We start from the raw sequence: 13,532 nt of genomic DNA, 5'->3' as shown, positions 1-13,532 counted from the left end.
TCCTCGGGGGCCGCCAGCCGGGTACATAATGATCTGATTGTCTACTACGCACCTGGCCAGCAGCCGTAGGTGCCCTCCTGAATTCAACTGCATCTATGTCCTGTCCAGCAGGTCACAGCATTTTGTGCTGCACGGTGGGATTTGGTTCAGCTGGGGCAGTATATTGTTCTGCACTATGGTATCGCTGGCCCTGCCTAATTTTTTGCCCCACCCTCTGTCCGTTTGGACCTACCTGCAACATGGGGCCACTTTTACATTTTATTCCAGGGCCACTTTTAGTTCCCAATCCACCCCTGGCAGAATGGGTAGGTTACGTCCTGAAAAGTGTGTGATATTTACCATGCAGCTGCAAATCTTCAGACTGCTATTGACAGCTATGATGCTTATTTTAGACGGTGGTCTTAATAAAGCCCCTGCGCAGGCGGGGGATCGCCCAAGTTATCCACCACCGCTTATCCAGCGCCGCTTCTAAATGTAAGACAGCTTCCTAGCTTACATGTAGACTTTTTTCTACGCCTAAAACAGGCGTAGAAAATGATGAATGAGACGTGCATGAGCTGTGTGACATTTTAATAAATACACTGCATATATACTAAAATAAAGGGACACCACCATCAGTTTATAAAAAAAAATAAAAAATTAATTCACTCCATATATTCTACTTCCTGTCCCGACTTTTAGTACAGCAGACAGTCTTTCTTAACATTCTCAGTCTAACCATCACTGCGGCCAGATAAGGCACAAGGGCGAGTGACTCAATTAGAGCATCACACATTACACTAATAAGTGCAATGCTCTTCGGTAGGTTTCTTTATCTAGGCCTATGAAGAGAGCAATAGAACTGTGATACTGTTCTTCCAATTCTACTAACCTACTATTATATTAAATACAATAGATTTGAGAGACTCATCAGAGTGGAGCTCAGCCACTAAGAACCACTTAGCTAATTTAAAACAATACAAACAAAGGCCATCTGTCACCGCCACTTCTGTGAGAAGGTCTGACAAACGTCCTTTTCTACCTCTTGCATGATGTTCTTTGTTTTGGTTTCACTTTGTCATCTCATTTCCTTCTTCCAGGTGTCACCTATTTAGACTAATCCTCTTTCCTTTATATTCCCTCCCATACTGCCTCACTTTGCGGTTTATACTACTTCCTGGATTGAAGTGTTCACTGCTGGAGTCTTCTGTTGCTGCTTGTTCAGATAAGTCCTTTCATGTATTGTGTTTCCTTGCTGGCTTGATTCTAGGTGACCCTGACTCCCTCCGAATTAAGTGCAGGGAGCCGGTGGTCGTGTCCCCTCACTATTATAGGGTTTTCAGGTGTCACACAGTCTAGGTACGAGGGCATGCAATCGTCTACCTCTGAGACCCTTGTATGTGCTTAGCAGTCAGGGTGAGCTCTTAGGGTTTTATAGGGGTCACCTTTATGCTCCTTAGTTTGGGATCAAGCCAGTCGGATGTTTATCCATAACTTTCAGCTATCTGCAACATCATCCGTGACACCATCTCACAGATTCAAAATACAAAAATACAATTTATTACACCTTCACAAAATTCATATCATATAAAATGTCTGAAACCTTCTAATTCATACCAAATAGGTCTCGCAGTTTTATTTTTGGGCGCAAATTATATTCGAATTTTGTCACATTTTGCTTAGTAAGTGTCTTTTATGTTTGTACTGGCTTGTACCTGATCTAATCACATCAACAGGAATGATCCGATGACCAATGAATTTTCCTCCCTCTTCAAAAGCTGCAACTCTTAGAGATGCCATCTCCGGCATTAGGATCTGCAAGGTGATTAAGCAAAAGAGTTTTAACAAAGTATGAGTCACTGTGCTATATGTGTGTACCTCATCTTAAGGAATTGCCCATGAAGACAACGCTTGTCCATATGTCCTACTAATTGCTTCTCTGAGTGAGAGCCACCAACAAAGAGCGACCAAGTATTACAGGGCTGCCTATTTACCGGAATAGGCCCCTGGATATATGGTCGTGGTGAGACAACCCTTTAAATATATGTGGGCCATTGTAATTACTTCTAAGCAACTATTATGAAGTTGGGGCCCCAAGTGTCAATATGTTATAAGAGACGGCATACAGTAAAGGGAATCCCAGGAATAGATGTCCACCAAAAGGCATGCAGTTCTATTGTGTAGTACAGTGTTCCTCAACTCCAATCCTCAGGGCCCACCATGTTTTCAGGATTTCCTTAGTATTGAGCAGGTGATATAATTAGTACCAATGTGTCAGGACTTACCTCAGGTATTCATTCATGACCGGCAGGTGGGCCCTGAGGACTGGAGTTGAGGAACACCGGTGTAGTATATTTGTGAAGACTGCATATTGAGCATTATTTCACACATAATTGTAGCATCACCTCACATTACCTTTTCAAAGACAAATGGCTCTTCTTTCCATACAGGATTTAATGAATTGGCAGTAGAGGTTAATTTGGTTTTGTACTTTCGCTTAGGATCTCCAGGCAGTCCAAACAACTCAACTTCTACATAGGTTTTCACACTTTTGTCGCTGAGGAACTGACCTGAAATTATCTAAGGACATTACACCTCGTTAATGATCTTGTGCTTCTGCAGCCAGAATACTTTCAGTAATCTTAGTCTGATTTTCTGTCAACTCTAGACACACCTCCACCTTGGATCATGAACACGGCCATAGTTTTGGTCCGCATCTGATCTGCATTTTTTGTGGATCGCATATGGACCCATTCATTACTTTGGTTCTGCAAAAGATGCAGACAACACACGGATGCCATCTCTGTGCTGTCCACATCCGCCTGGCCTTTCCACAAATTATAGAACATGTCCTATTGTTGTCCATTTTGTGGACATGAATAGCTAGTTCTACTGATGGGAGTGGGAACATTTCGGAATACACATGGCTGGTATCCGTATTTTTCAGATGACAAAATCGATACGGTCGTTTCCTTTAGACCTAAGGCCACATGCTGCAGGCTTTTTCATCTTACCCCACTGCAAAGGCGGCAAAATCTGTGATAAATAGAATAGAAGATCTGCAGCATGCCGTTAGACTTTTTTTCAGCTGCATGTGGATAGGGATTTTAAAAGCTCATGCATCTCCACCTTTAAAGGTCACAGACATGCATTTGCATATTTTTTAATTTTGTGCTAAAAATAATTATTATCAATTGGTCTTTATTAGAAATTGTGAACAGTTTTTCCTGTATAACTTTCCGTTTCAGTGCATTTGCAGACTATTGTATTCTGCTTTACAGTGAATCCATCAGAGAGCTGCATTGACTGTTCGATCTGTAGGCCTTATCTGTACTTTCCTAACAGCTCATGAACACCGTTTATAGCTAAATTCCAGTTTGATAAGATTTTAGCTATGAGTGTTTATGAGCTGTCAGGTATTCTGAGATAAGAGCTTCTGACCGAACCAGCAGAGTTGCTCTCTCATGGATTCACTGTAAAGCAGAGTACAATCTGCATATGCACTGAAACTGAAAGCTGTAGAGGAAAAACTGTTGAAAGTTTTTAATAAAGACCCTTTGAAAAAAAGAATTTTAGCCCAATATTAGTAAAAATACAATCATAAAAAATTGCCCCTAAGCATTTAAAGGCAATGTATCATTGGTAAATGACAGTATGTTTTTTATTTAAATCTGATGTTACTATATTAAAAACAACTATAATATACCGTAATATTGCAGGTTGTACATGTAATCGGATGTGCTTGATTAGATTAGATTCTGGTGCACTAGAAGTCATTTTTTGACCATTTTAAAAATTAAGCTATTACATTCTTTTGGTTACGGACGCTAAATATTCTGCATAGACAGCACTTCTCAGCAGTCTTGTCATTATCATCAGGGAACAGGATTAGTAGGATGTGACATAAGGCAAGCTGGAAGCAGAAAACAAGACCTCCCACTTGACGTAGGTGATCACCTTCTCCACTCTCCCAAAGGAATCAATGAGCCATCTCCAAACAGCCATTTTGACTTGCACATGGGGCTGCTATATACAAGTTGATTGGTGCTCGTTATTACATGACCCATTGCACGCTTAATCGGGGATGAACGATGATCATTCGACCCTCATTCTCTTTGCTTCTTGTCTGGTCATTCCCTATTTACAAAGGGGGTGGGCCATGAGAGACGGACTAAGTCACCAAACCAGCGGCATGTTTACAAGAGGCAGTGATTGGGAATGAGCGTTCTTCCTTCTGTATCATCGTCCCATGTAAAAGGGTAACAGTAACTTACTGTAATTGAAAGTGTGTTAGCCACAACCACATCAATACGGTCAACTGTAAAGGGATCAAATTGCTTGTCTGCACGCCTCATGAATTCATGTTTTAGTATGTACCCACTTCTGCCATTAAACTCAAAGAGACCCATGTTATGCTGCATTGCCACGTCTAGAAACAAAGTGATATAAAGAAGAAATCAATGTGTGTATCAAGCATCATAATAGTAATAATAACTCTCAGTGGGCAACTACTCAGAACTATGGAGCATTTAATGAACGTGAAGAACCAAAACTGACCCATCGTTTGGAAGTTGAGCGCCACCATCTGACATCCTGCATTCCAGAACATTTGAGGCATGTAGTTAGATGAATCCATCCTGGTTCCCTTTGGATAAATCCTACTCATTTGTCTCTTATTGTATCTGAATATATGGTATAGGAAATCAAAATCTGCGTTCTGTATGGGTCATAGAATTAGTAACGTGCTATACACATTGTTGCCTAAATTCTGTGGAAAATACTCTACTGGTCCTCATAGCAAATGAAGGATACTCAACAAACTGCACTGGGAACTTGGTCAGTAGATCATAGGCTTTAGTTTCCACGAATGAAGAAATTACATAACTTTGATTCTTTTCTGGAGGTAAAAATGAGAGAAAAACATTGAAGACTGTAAGACTGGGGTCACACTATAGTCTTGCTTCCTACACATCTACTCTGACTCTATGCCAAAAGGTTATGTGTGGCTGGTACACATTGAGATAGTATTGCCTCAACTACTATGAAACCTCTTTGAGATGACCACTCAGAAACTGCATTGAAAAATGGTTTTCTAGAGGGGATAGTCTTCTCAAAGAAGATGGTTGATAAGCATAATATGTAGTGAAACTAAAAAGCTTCCATAGGAATTCTAGTCTGGATAAGGGTATGCTCTTTTGAAAGAGATGGTCTTTTAGAGAGGTTTAAAGCAGCATTCCAAGGTTTTCATATTGATGGCCTATTCTCAGGGTGTGATCGGTGGGGGTCCAACTCCCGGGATCCCTGCCCATCAGCTTTTTGAAGAAGCCGCAGTGCTTTGGCCAGTGATGTCATTTTTATTGGTCACATGGTCTAGGCACAGCTCAGTCCTATTAAAGTGAATGGGCTGATACCAAGCAGAGCCACTATCCAAGGAAGGTGTGAGAAGGCTGTGGTGCTCGCAAAATCGAAAGATGTGCAGTGTGTCGGGAACCCACCAATCACATATTGATCCTGAAGATATGCCATCAATATGAAATTCTCGGAAAACCCCTTTAAGTGTATACCACATGGAAGTGAATGGCAGGTATATACAGTACAGTAGATGTGCATAGACAGCTGCATAAATCTGGGGCTTACATTTGGCAGACTATTACAAATTTCCCCTAAGCATAATGTGACCTCCACCTTACTCTAAGCAATTAAGAAGTGACTTCTGTAAAGGTTTGGAGAACGTACATGTAAAGGACAGTCCCAAATAATGTTTGTCACAGTCAAATTATTACATACAGTCCTGATCAAAAGTTTAAGACCACTTGAAAAATGGCAAAAAATCATATTTAGCATGGCTGGATCTTAACAAGGTTCCAAGTAGAGCTTCAACATGCAACAAGAAGAAATGGAAGTGAGACAAAACATTTTTTGAGCATTCAATTTAATGAAAACAACGAATAAACTGAAACAGTGTCACAGTCACTATCTCTGGCTGTGACCTTCCGTCCTTGCTCGTTCGGCGCTCCTCGCTGAAGTTTCGTTTCTGTGTGTTATTTATTGTTCTGTATGGGTTAACTCCCCTGTGTTCCTATTAGGAGTTAATCCTCTCTGTCTGCTCCATGGGTGTGGCCTCTCTGCTGCACCCATGGAACCTGTATATAAGGCTGAGGTTTCCTCAGTTCTGGGTCAGCTCTCCTGGTGTGTGTTGTCTTGTCCTGCTCCTTGTTTGTACTCTCTCTCCCATGCTGCTGACCCATGGCATCCGTGTCTGTCTGTCTGTGCTTTGTGGGTTTCCTACTTGTTCATTGACGTCCTCTTTCCTGTGTTTCTGTTATCTGCTCTGCCAATTATGTTTGTTATGTTATATGTCTCGTTTCAGCAAGCCCTTGCTGCACCTTTTTTTGCAGCAGAGTGCAATGCGCAAGGCCATGCAGTTTACTACTGGTGGAGCAAGTCCTTCTCTGCTCATTGTCACTCCTGTTTCCTTGCTATGTACTCCTGCTTGTGTTATTAGTTGCCCTGTTTGTATTTGCCTGTCTGTTATGTATGCCTATGTGCCGTCGGTACCTTCTGGTACCTATTGTCCATTCGTTCCTGCTGTCACTGTCTAGTTCACGCTCCAGAGTGGACCCTGGCAACTTCCTGCTGCAAAGTCTAACCCTACCATCTGGGGCCCTAGTGAATACCAGGAGTTGCTTAGTCACGCCCCTCTGGAGTATTACTAGACAGTGGCGCAGTGGGGGTTTTCTCCCACTGTGCTGACGGTACATAGAGCTCATGTTTTGTCTGTGCTGCCTTCCCTGTTTTTTGTTTGTGCAATAAACTCTGTTGTGTCTGTACTGTATTGCTGTGTTTTTGCTTGATGATGCGGAGGTCTCTCCTGGGACCTCCAACTCGTGACAAACAGGCTGTTTTTCAGCTGATCAAAATTTTAGGACCACATGCCTTTAAAAGGCCAAATCTGTGCAAAGATGTGGATTCATTGTTATTTTCTGTCAGGTAGTCGCACGTTGTGATGGCAAAGGCAAAAAAACTCTCCCTTTTTGAACGTGGTCGGGTTGTTAAACTGCATAAGCAGGGTCTCTCACAGCGCGCCATCGTGAGGTGGTATGCAGTGGGATGCGCCATCGTGAGGTGGGATTTAAGAATTTCTTAAATGATCCTGAGGGTTATGGAACAAAAAAGTCAAGTGGAAGACTCAACAAAAATTTCATCAGCACTGAGCCGGAGGATCCAATCGGCTGTCCGTCAAGACACTGGACGATCCTCGACCCAAATTAAGGCCCTTACTGGTGCTGACTGCAGCCCCATAACCATCAGACGGCATCTGAGACTGAAGGGCTTCAAAAACAAAAAACGCCTTCAAAGACCTCGTCTCCTTGAACGCCACAGAACTGCTCATTTGGACTTTGCAAGAGAGCACCAAACATGGGACATTCAAAGGTGGAAGAAAGTTTTATTCTCTGATGAGAAAAAATGTAACCTTGATGGTCCTGATGGTTTCCAACGTTACTGGCATGACCCCACCTGAGATGTTTTCTACGCGCCACAGTGGAGGGGGCGCCATAATGGTCTCGGGTGCTTTTTCCTTCAGTGGAACAATGGAGCTTCAGGAAGTGCAGGGCAAACGGCCGCTGGCTATGTCAAGATGTTGCAGAGAGCATTCCTCATGACTGAGGGCCCTCGTCTGTGTGGTAACGACTGGGTTTTTCAACAGGACTACGCTACAGTACACAATGCCCGCAGGACAAGGGACTTCTTCCAGAAGAATAACAATACTCTTTTGGCCCATCCTGCGTGTTCCCCTGATCTAAATCCAATTGAGAACCTTTGGGGATGGATGGCAAGGGAAGTTTACAAAAATGGACAACAGTTCCAGACAGTAGATGGCCTTCGTGCGGCCGTCTTCACCACTTGGAGAAATGTTCCAACTCACCTCATGGAAACGCTTGCATCAAGCATGCCGAAACTAATTTTTGAAGTGATAAACAATAACGGCGGAGCTACTCATTACTGAGTTCATGTTTGGAAGTTGGATTTCTGTTTTGGGGGGGTTTAGTTTTTTTTGGGAGGTGTGGTCCTAAACTTTTGATCAGCTGAAAAACAGCCTGTTTCAGTTTATTCGTTGTTTTCATTAAATTGAATGCTCAAATTTTTTTTTGTCTCACTCCCATTTCTTCTTGTTGCATGTTGAAGCTCTACTTGGAACCTTGTTAAGATCCAGCCATGCTAAATAAGATTTTTTGCAATTTTTCAAGTGGTCTTAAACTTTTGATCAGGACTGTAATAATCGCTCAAATAAAATGAAAGATAATAGCACCTACAGTTATCTGTTAACTTTTCCTGGGAAAATTATTTTATCTTTAATTAAAATTGAAAATTTACTTCTATATATTTAATTAACTATTGCAATTTGAATAAATCCTCTTACGTGCAGACACCTCAAATGAATCAAATTTCACTGGCTGGATGTAATTGACCAAACTTGACATCTCTTCATAAGCTGTTGCCTCCTGACCAGCAGTGCCCTGAACAAATGAAGGGTAAAGGAAAAGTTCATCAAACTAGAGTCAACCAGTCAGAAAAAATGGAGAATTGCTAAGTTATTGACATTAAGGAGCACAGAAATGTATGGCACATCCGGGACAACATTCTGAAATGTACAGTATTTACCAAAATTGATCGGAATGGCGGCAATGAAAAGACTTTAGGAGTAATTGTGGATCCATCACAGTTTACCAATCTGGTCAAAATCCCCTTCACAACTGCCTTTTAAACTACACTAACTCTTTCCACCCCAACTACTGCTACAACTGACTAGAACCTTATATTTTCTGAACAATCATTGGTCAGATGGCCTGGAACACCTACAGATCTTTTGTTATACACACCAACTATTGGTCTGATTGGACAGAGATTGGTCAGATAATCTGTTGGTGTAATACAGCCCTAAGGACTTGGTACTCTAAGGGCGGTCATACGCAAGTGTTCGGCTGACGGCTATCTCTTCCAACACCATCTCAGCTCCTCCATACACATACACGTTAAGCTTGGCCAGATATGTATTGAATGGGGAGAGGCGAGAAAGCTTATCCACTGGGAAGACAAAAAGATTAGGTGAAAAGATTCAGTTTGTCCAGTCCTTCTTTCCTCTGACATCATCTCTTGGGGAGAGTCTGGAGCTCTCCCCCTACATTAGACTGTCGGAGGGCTTGGCTGACAATACACTAATGTGTATAGGGGCCTTAAATTCCATGCTTACTTGTGGTGAAGAAAAAATAAATGACTTTAGACACTACAGCCCAGTTAAGCCAATGTTATGCCTAGAGACTCAACACCCTGGTAGAAGACACAAGGAATGCTCCATACACCCAGACCATCGGTGGAAAAGGAATAGCCAAATGTATGCCGCATTAGAATAGGACAAAGTAAAGAGGGTAAGGAAGAGATATGGTCTGGTTCTGAGACTACAAAAGGTTGTGAGATGGTAACCTGTGAGGAACCTTGTAATGGTATTCATAGGGTGTCATGTTCTATTTCTTCACATCATTTCAGGGTGTCAGCTATGTACTGGAATCCATACATTCACGATACTGCATATCTCAAGCCTTCAGAGTGTGTTTTTGGGCCAGTGTGAAAACTGCTGTGTAAGGTCCTTCAGCATGTGGCTCAGTGGTTAGTACTGTTGACTTCCACGCTGGAGTCTTGGGCTCAAATCTGAAGACTAACTGCATGTTAGTATGTTCTTGTGGATGTTCTGGTTTCCTTCTACACTTGTAAAACATACTGATTAGTTGTCTTCCTATCAGGGAAATTAGATTGTACGCTCCATTGAGTCATAGACAGGTATGAACCCGTGTACAGCGCTGCAGAAAACCAAAGGGAAATAAGTAAATAAAGCATTGAAGGCACCATAAATGTTACCTCATCTGACTGCATTTGTTTAATTTCTTCTTCATTCACATTTTCTACAACTTCATCACTTTCACCTTCTTTCCCTGCCTCCTCTTCTGCTTGATTATCTATGAAACATATTAATATACTTAAGGGTAGGTTCACATCTGCTAACGGTAATCTGGTAGTCTGTTCCGGCAGATGAGCAGACTACTGAAGTTACTGTATCGGCATGGTCAGATACTGCGGTACACCGCCAGATCCCCTTTGACTGTAAGGGAATCTGGCAACTTTCTGGCATAAATGGCGGATTTCATCCAGACATATACGGATGCGGTATGCCGATACGGTAACTCATGGAACAGACTACCAGATTACCTATAGCACAGATATGAATTTACCCTTACTGATGTTGATATCTTTGTTGTATATGAAGAAAAAGACACTTGTGTAATGCAAAAACGGGTTATAAGATTGCATGAGAAATGTTTACCTGAGTTTTCATTTGTCAGAAAATTTCCCTGTTCTGCACTTGCTGGGTCATTGGTTTGGGCTTTCTTCTCTGAAGATAAAAAAGCCTGGTTCTTCTTGTTTTTTATCAGGATTTTGCCTTGCAAATCATTGGGACTTGGTATTGGACATCCTGCTTTCAACTAAAAAAAGTTACATAGAATTATAATAACATACTGTTTGTACTATACAGTATGATGTCCTGATTAGGGCTGCAGTAAATGATTATTTTAGAAATCGAGTATTTTATTGATAATTTTTTACGATTAATTAAGTAATCTTATAAGAAAAAATGAATTAATAGACTGTTTTCCATTCTAAAAACTCATCAGACCCCCTGCCATCAGTCCCTTCAACACCCTTTGTTCCACCCTGTGCGATCAGCCCAAGTGCATCAGTTACCCCCAGTGCCATCAGCTCCACTGCCATCAGTTCCCCGTGCCATCAGCTCCATCCCCCCAGTGCCTTCAGCTGCCCCCCTAGTGCCATCAGCTGCCCCCCTAGTGCCATCAGCTGCTCCCCAGTGACACCAGCTTGCCCCCCCAGTGCCACCAACTTCCCCCAGTGCCACCAGCTTGCCCCCCAGTGCCACCAGCTGCCCCAGCTTGCCCCCCAGTGCCACCAACTTCCCCCCAGTGCCACCAGCTTGCCCACCAGTGCCACCAGCTTGCCCACCAGGGCCACCAACTGCCCCCCAGTACCACCAGCTTGCTCCCCCCCAGTGCCACCAACTGCCCCAGTGCCACCAGCTTGCCCCTAGTGCCACCAGCTTGCCCACCAGTGCTACCAGCTTGCTCTCCAGTGCTACCAGCTTGCCCACCAGTGCCACCAACTGCCCCCAGTACCACCAGCTTGCCCCCCCTAGTGCCACTAACTGCCACCAGCTTGCCCCCCAGTGCCACCAACTGCCCCCCAGTACCACCAGCTTGCTCCCCCCCAGTGTCACCAGCTTTCCCTCCAGTGCCACCAACTGCCCCAGTGCCACCAGCTTGCCCCTAGTGCCACCAGCTTGCCCACCAGTGCTACCAGCTTGCCCTCCAGTGCTACCAGCTTGCCCACCAGTGCCACCAACTGCCCCCAGTACCACCAGCTTGCCCCCCCCCAGTGCCACTAACTCCCCCCAGTGCCACCAGCTTGCCCACCAGTGCCACCAGCTTGCCCACCAGGGCCACCAACTGCCCCCCAGTACCACCAGCTTGCTCCCCCCCAGTGCCACCAGCTTGCCCCCCAGTGCCACCAACTGCCCCAGTGCCACCAGCTTGCCCCTAGTGCCACCAGCTTGCCCACCAGTGCTACCAGCTTGCCCTCCAGTGCTACCAGCTTGCCCACCAGTGCCACCAACTGCCCCCAGTACCACCAGCTTGCCCCCCAGTGCCACTAACTGCCACCAGTGCCACCAGCTTGCCCCCCAGTGCCACCAACTGCCCCCCAAACCACTAGCTTGCCCCCTAGTGCCACCATCTTCCCCTCCTAGCCATGTCCCCAGCGACAGTACTTACCTTTCCTGAAGGGGCGCCGCTCCACAGCTCCTCCATCTTCTTCTCTGCGCGCTGCACTGACGTCCTGACGTCACACAGCGTCGGGTCGTAGTGCGCCCTTACGTGCACTATGACCTGACGATGTGTCAGGAGGAAAGTGCAGCGCTGTGCGGGCCGGCGGGTAAGTAATTGCAAGAGCTTCACTCCCGCTCCGTGGTCACATGACACAAACGAATCCTTGATGCAAAAAATTTGCATCGAGGATTTTTTTGTGTCTAATTACTCGATTCAATCGAGTAATCATTTCAGCCCTAGTCCTGATTTAAATTGTTTACATTAATCATTGAAGAACCCCATTATTTTTGGGAGGGAATGGAAAAAATAGCAATTCTGCCATTGTTTTCATCGCTATAAATCATCTTTAATTTATACGTTATGCGATACCAAATATTTATAGGCTTTTACATTCTACAACTTTTGCACAATAAAAACAACCAGACCAATATTGGCGTTTTCTCTTTAAGGCCATAACTTTTTTATTTTTCTGTTCACATTGCTGTATGAGGGATTATTTTTTTGCGGAACAAGTTTCATTATTTAAGCTACCATTTAACTTACCATATCTTTTCTTGAAAATGGGATAAAATTATTTATAAAGCAGCCATTACAATCCATTGGCACACTATGATCATGTTGTAGGAGGTCAATACTGGTAACCGTAAAAGTGTCAAACGTCTTAGATACCATGGTCACTATTGGTCACTACCACCGAGCTCACTACCCGACACTGTCTCAGTACTGGGGAGCCCCTGGGGGGAAGCTGTACCGCCTTTTCTCATCCTAATGGAGAATAGCATGCTCATAAGGAGGTGAAAAATAAGTGTAATGATGGGAAGTGCTTACGATTAGAGATCATCAGACCCATTGTGTACTTACTGGAAATTTTTCTAGAACATCAGTCAGTAACATGTCTCCAAATATTGTTCTGCAGTACTCGGCCATTTTTGCCTGCTGCTTGGCACTGCAAAGTACAACAACAAATATAAGCGTAAATTATAGCATGACATGTAGATTAATGCAGCAGCTCGGAGCTGACGTGGATTTCAGTCATTAGTTATGTCCGTTTCTGGCATAAATAATGATGAATTTTCCCTCTCTCTGCCCTCTTTTCATAGACTTGACGAGCCAGAAATGCAGATTGTGACTAGAAAAGTCGCGACTGCATTCAAAAGCCTCAAAACCAGTGGAGGCCTAAGGGGAATGATGAATTTACCCCACAGTGGTTAGTCTATTACTAACGCCCAAAATTTCTCCATGCACCTGTAGGTTTGTATGGATCGTCTGTGGTGGCACACAGAGTCCTTAGGAGTCAGTATTGGCAGCTACATGTTACCTCTCTGTCTACCAATCTATATAGTTACCACACATACTGTATGCTAGTTTTTAAAAAAATATATGAATAACCTTGAGGATAGCCTATCAATATCCGATCAGTGGTCATCCCCACTTTAGTAGTAACCTGCTCCATCCACTACACAATGGATAGAGCTGTGTAAATGCCCACAAAAAACTGATCGGAGGGAGTGCAGAGCGGTGGACTACTGCCAATCAGATTTTGATCCTGAAAACAGGACATCAATATAACAGGACTAGACAACCCCTTTAATCCTTCAAAGTACA

The 13,532-nt window shown here is 43.6% G+C and overlaps 1 protein-coding gene across 1 annotated transcript in view; it reads right to left on the bottom strand.

Annotated features, from left to right (window-relative positions):
• Positions 1–13,532, bottom strand: part of PLCB2 (phospholipase C beta 2) — a 120,302-nt gene that overhangs the window by 37,974 nt on the left and 68,796 nt on the right. Inside the window, exons 13-21 of the mRNA XM_040412160.1 lie at positions 12,789–12,873; positions 10,358–10,517; positions 9,895–9,992; positions 8,402–8,498; positions 4,792–4,876; positions 4,537–4,661; positions 4,254–4,408; positions 2,395–2,559; positions 1,695–1,794 (exon numbers count right to left, since the gene is read on the bottom strand). Of these exons, the coding sequence (XP_040268094.1) occupies positions 1,695–1,794; positions 2,395–2,559; positions 4,254–4,408; positions 4,537–4,661; positions 4,792–4,876; positions 8,402–8,498; positions 9,895–9,992; positions 10,358–10,517; positions 12,789–12,873 (1,070 nt within the window). The remainder of the gene's footprint in view (positions 1–1,694; positions 1,795–2,394; positions 2,560–4,253; positions 4,409–4,536; positions 4,662–4,791; positions 4,877–8,401; positions 8,499–9,894; positions 9,993–10,357; positions 10,518–12,788; positions 12,874–13,532) is intronic.

This window comes from Bufo bufo, chromosome 11 (assembly GCF_905171765.1).
Source record: "Bufo bufo chromosome 11, aBufBuf1.1, whole genome shotgun sequence".
Taxonomy (NCBI): domain Eukaryota; kingdom Metazoa; phylum Chordata; class Amphibia; order Anura; family Bufonidae; genus Bufo; species Bufo bufo.
The sequence above is the reverse complement of the archived record's forward strand: the minus strand, read 5'-3'. Positions and strand labels throughout refer to the sequence as shown.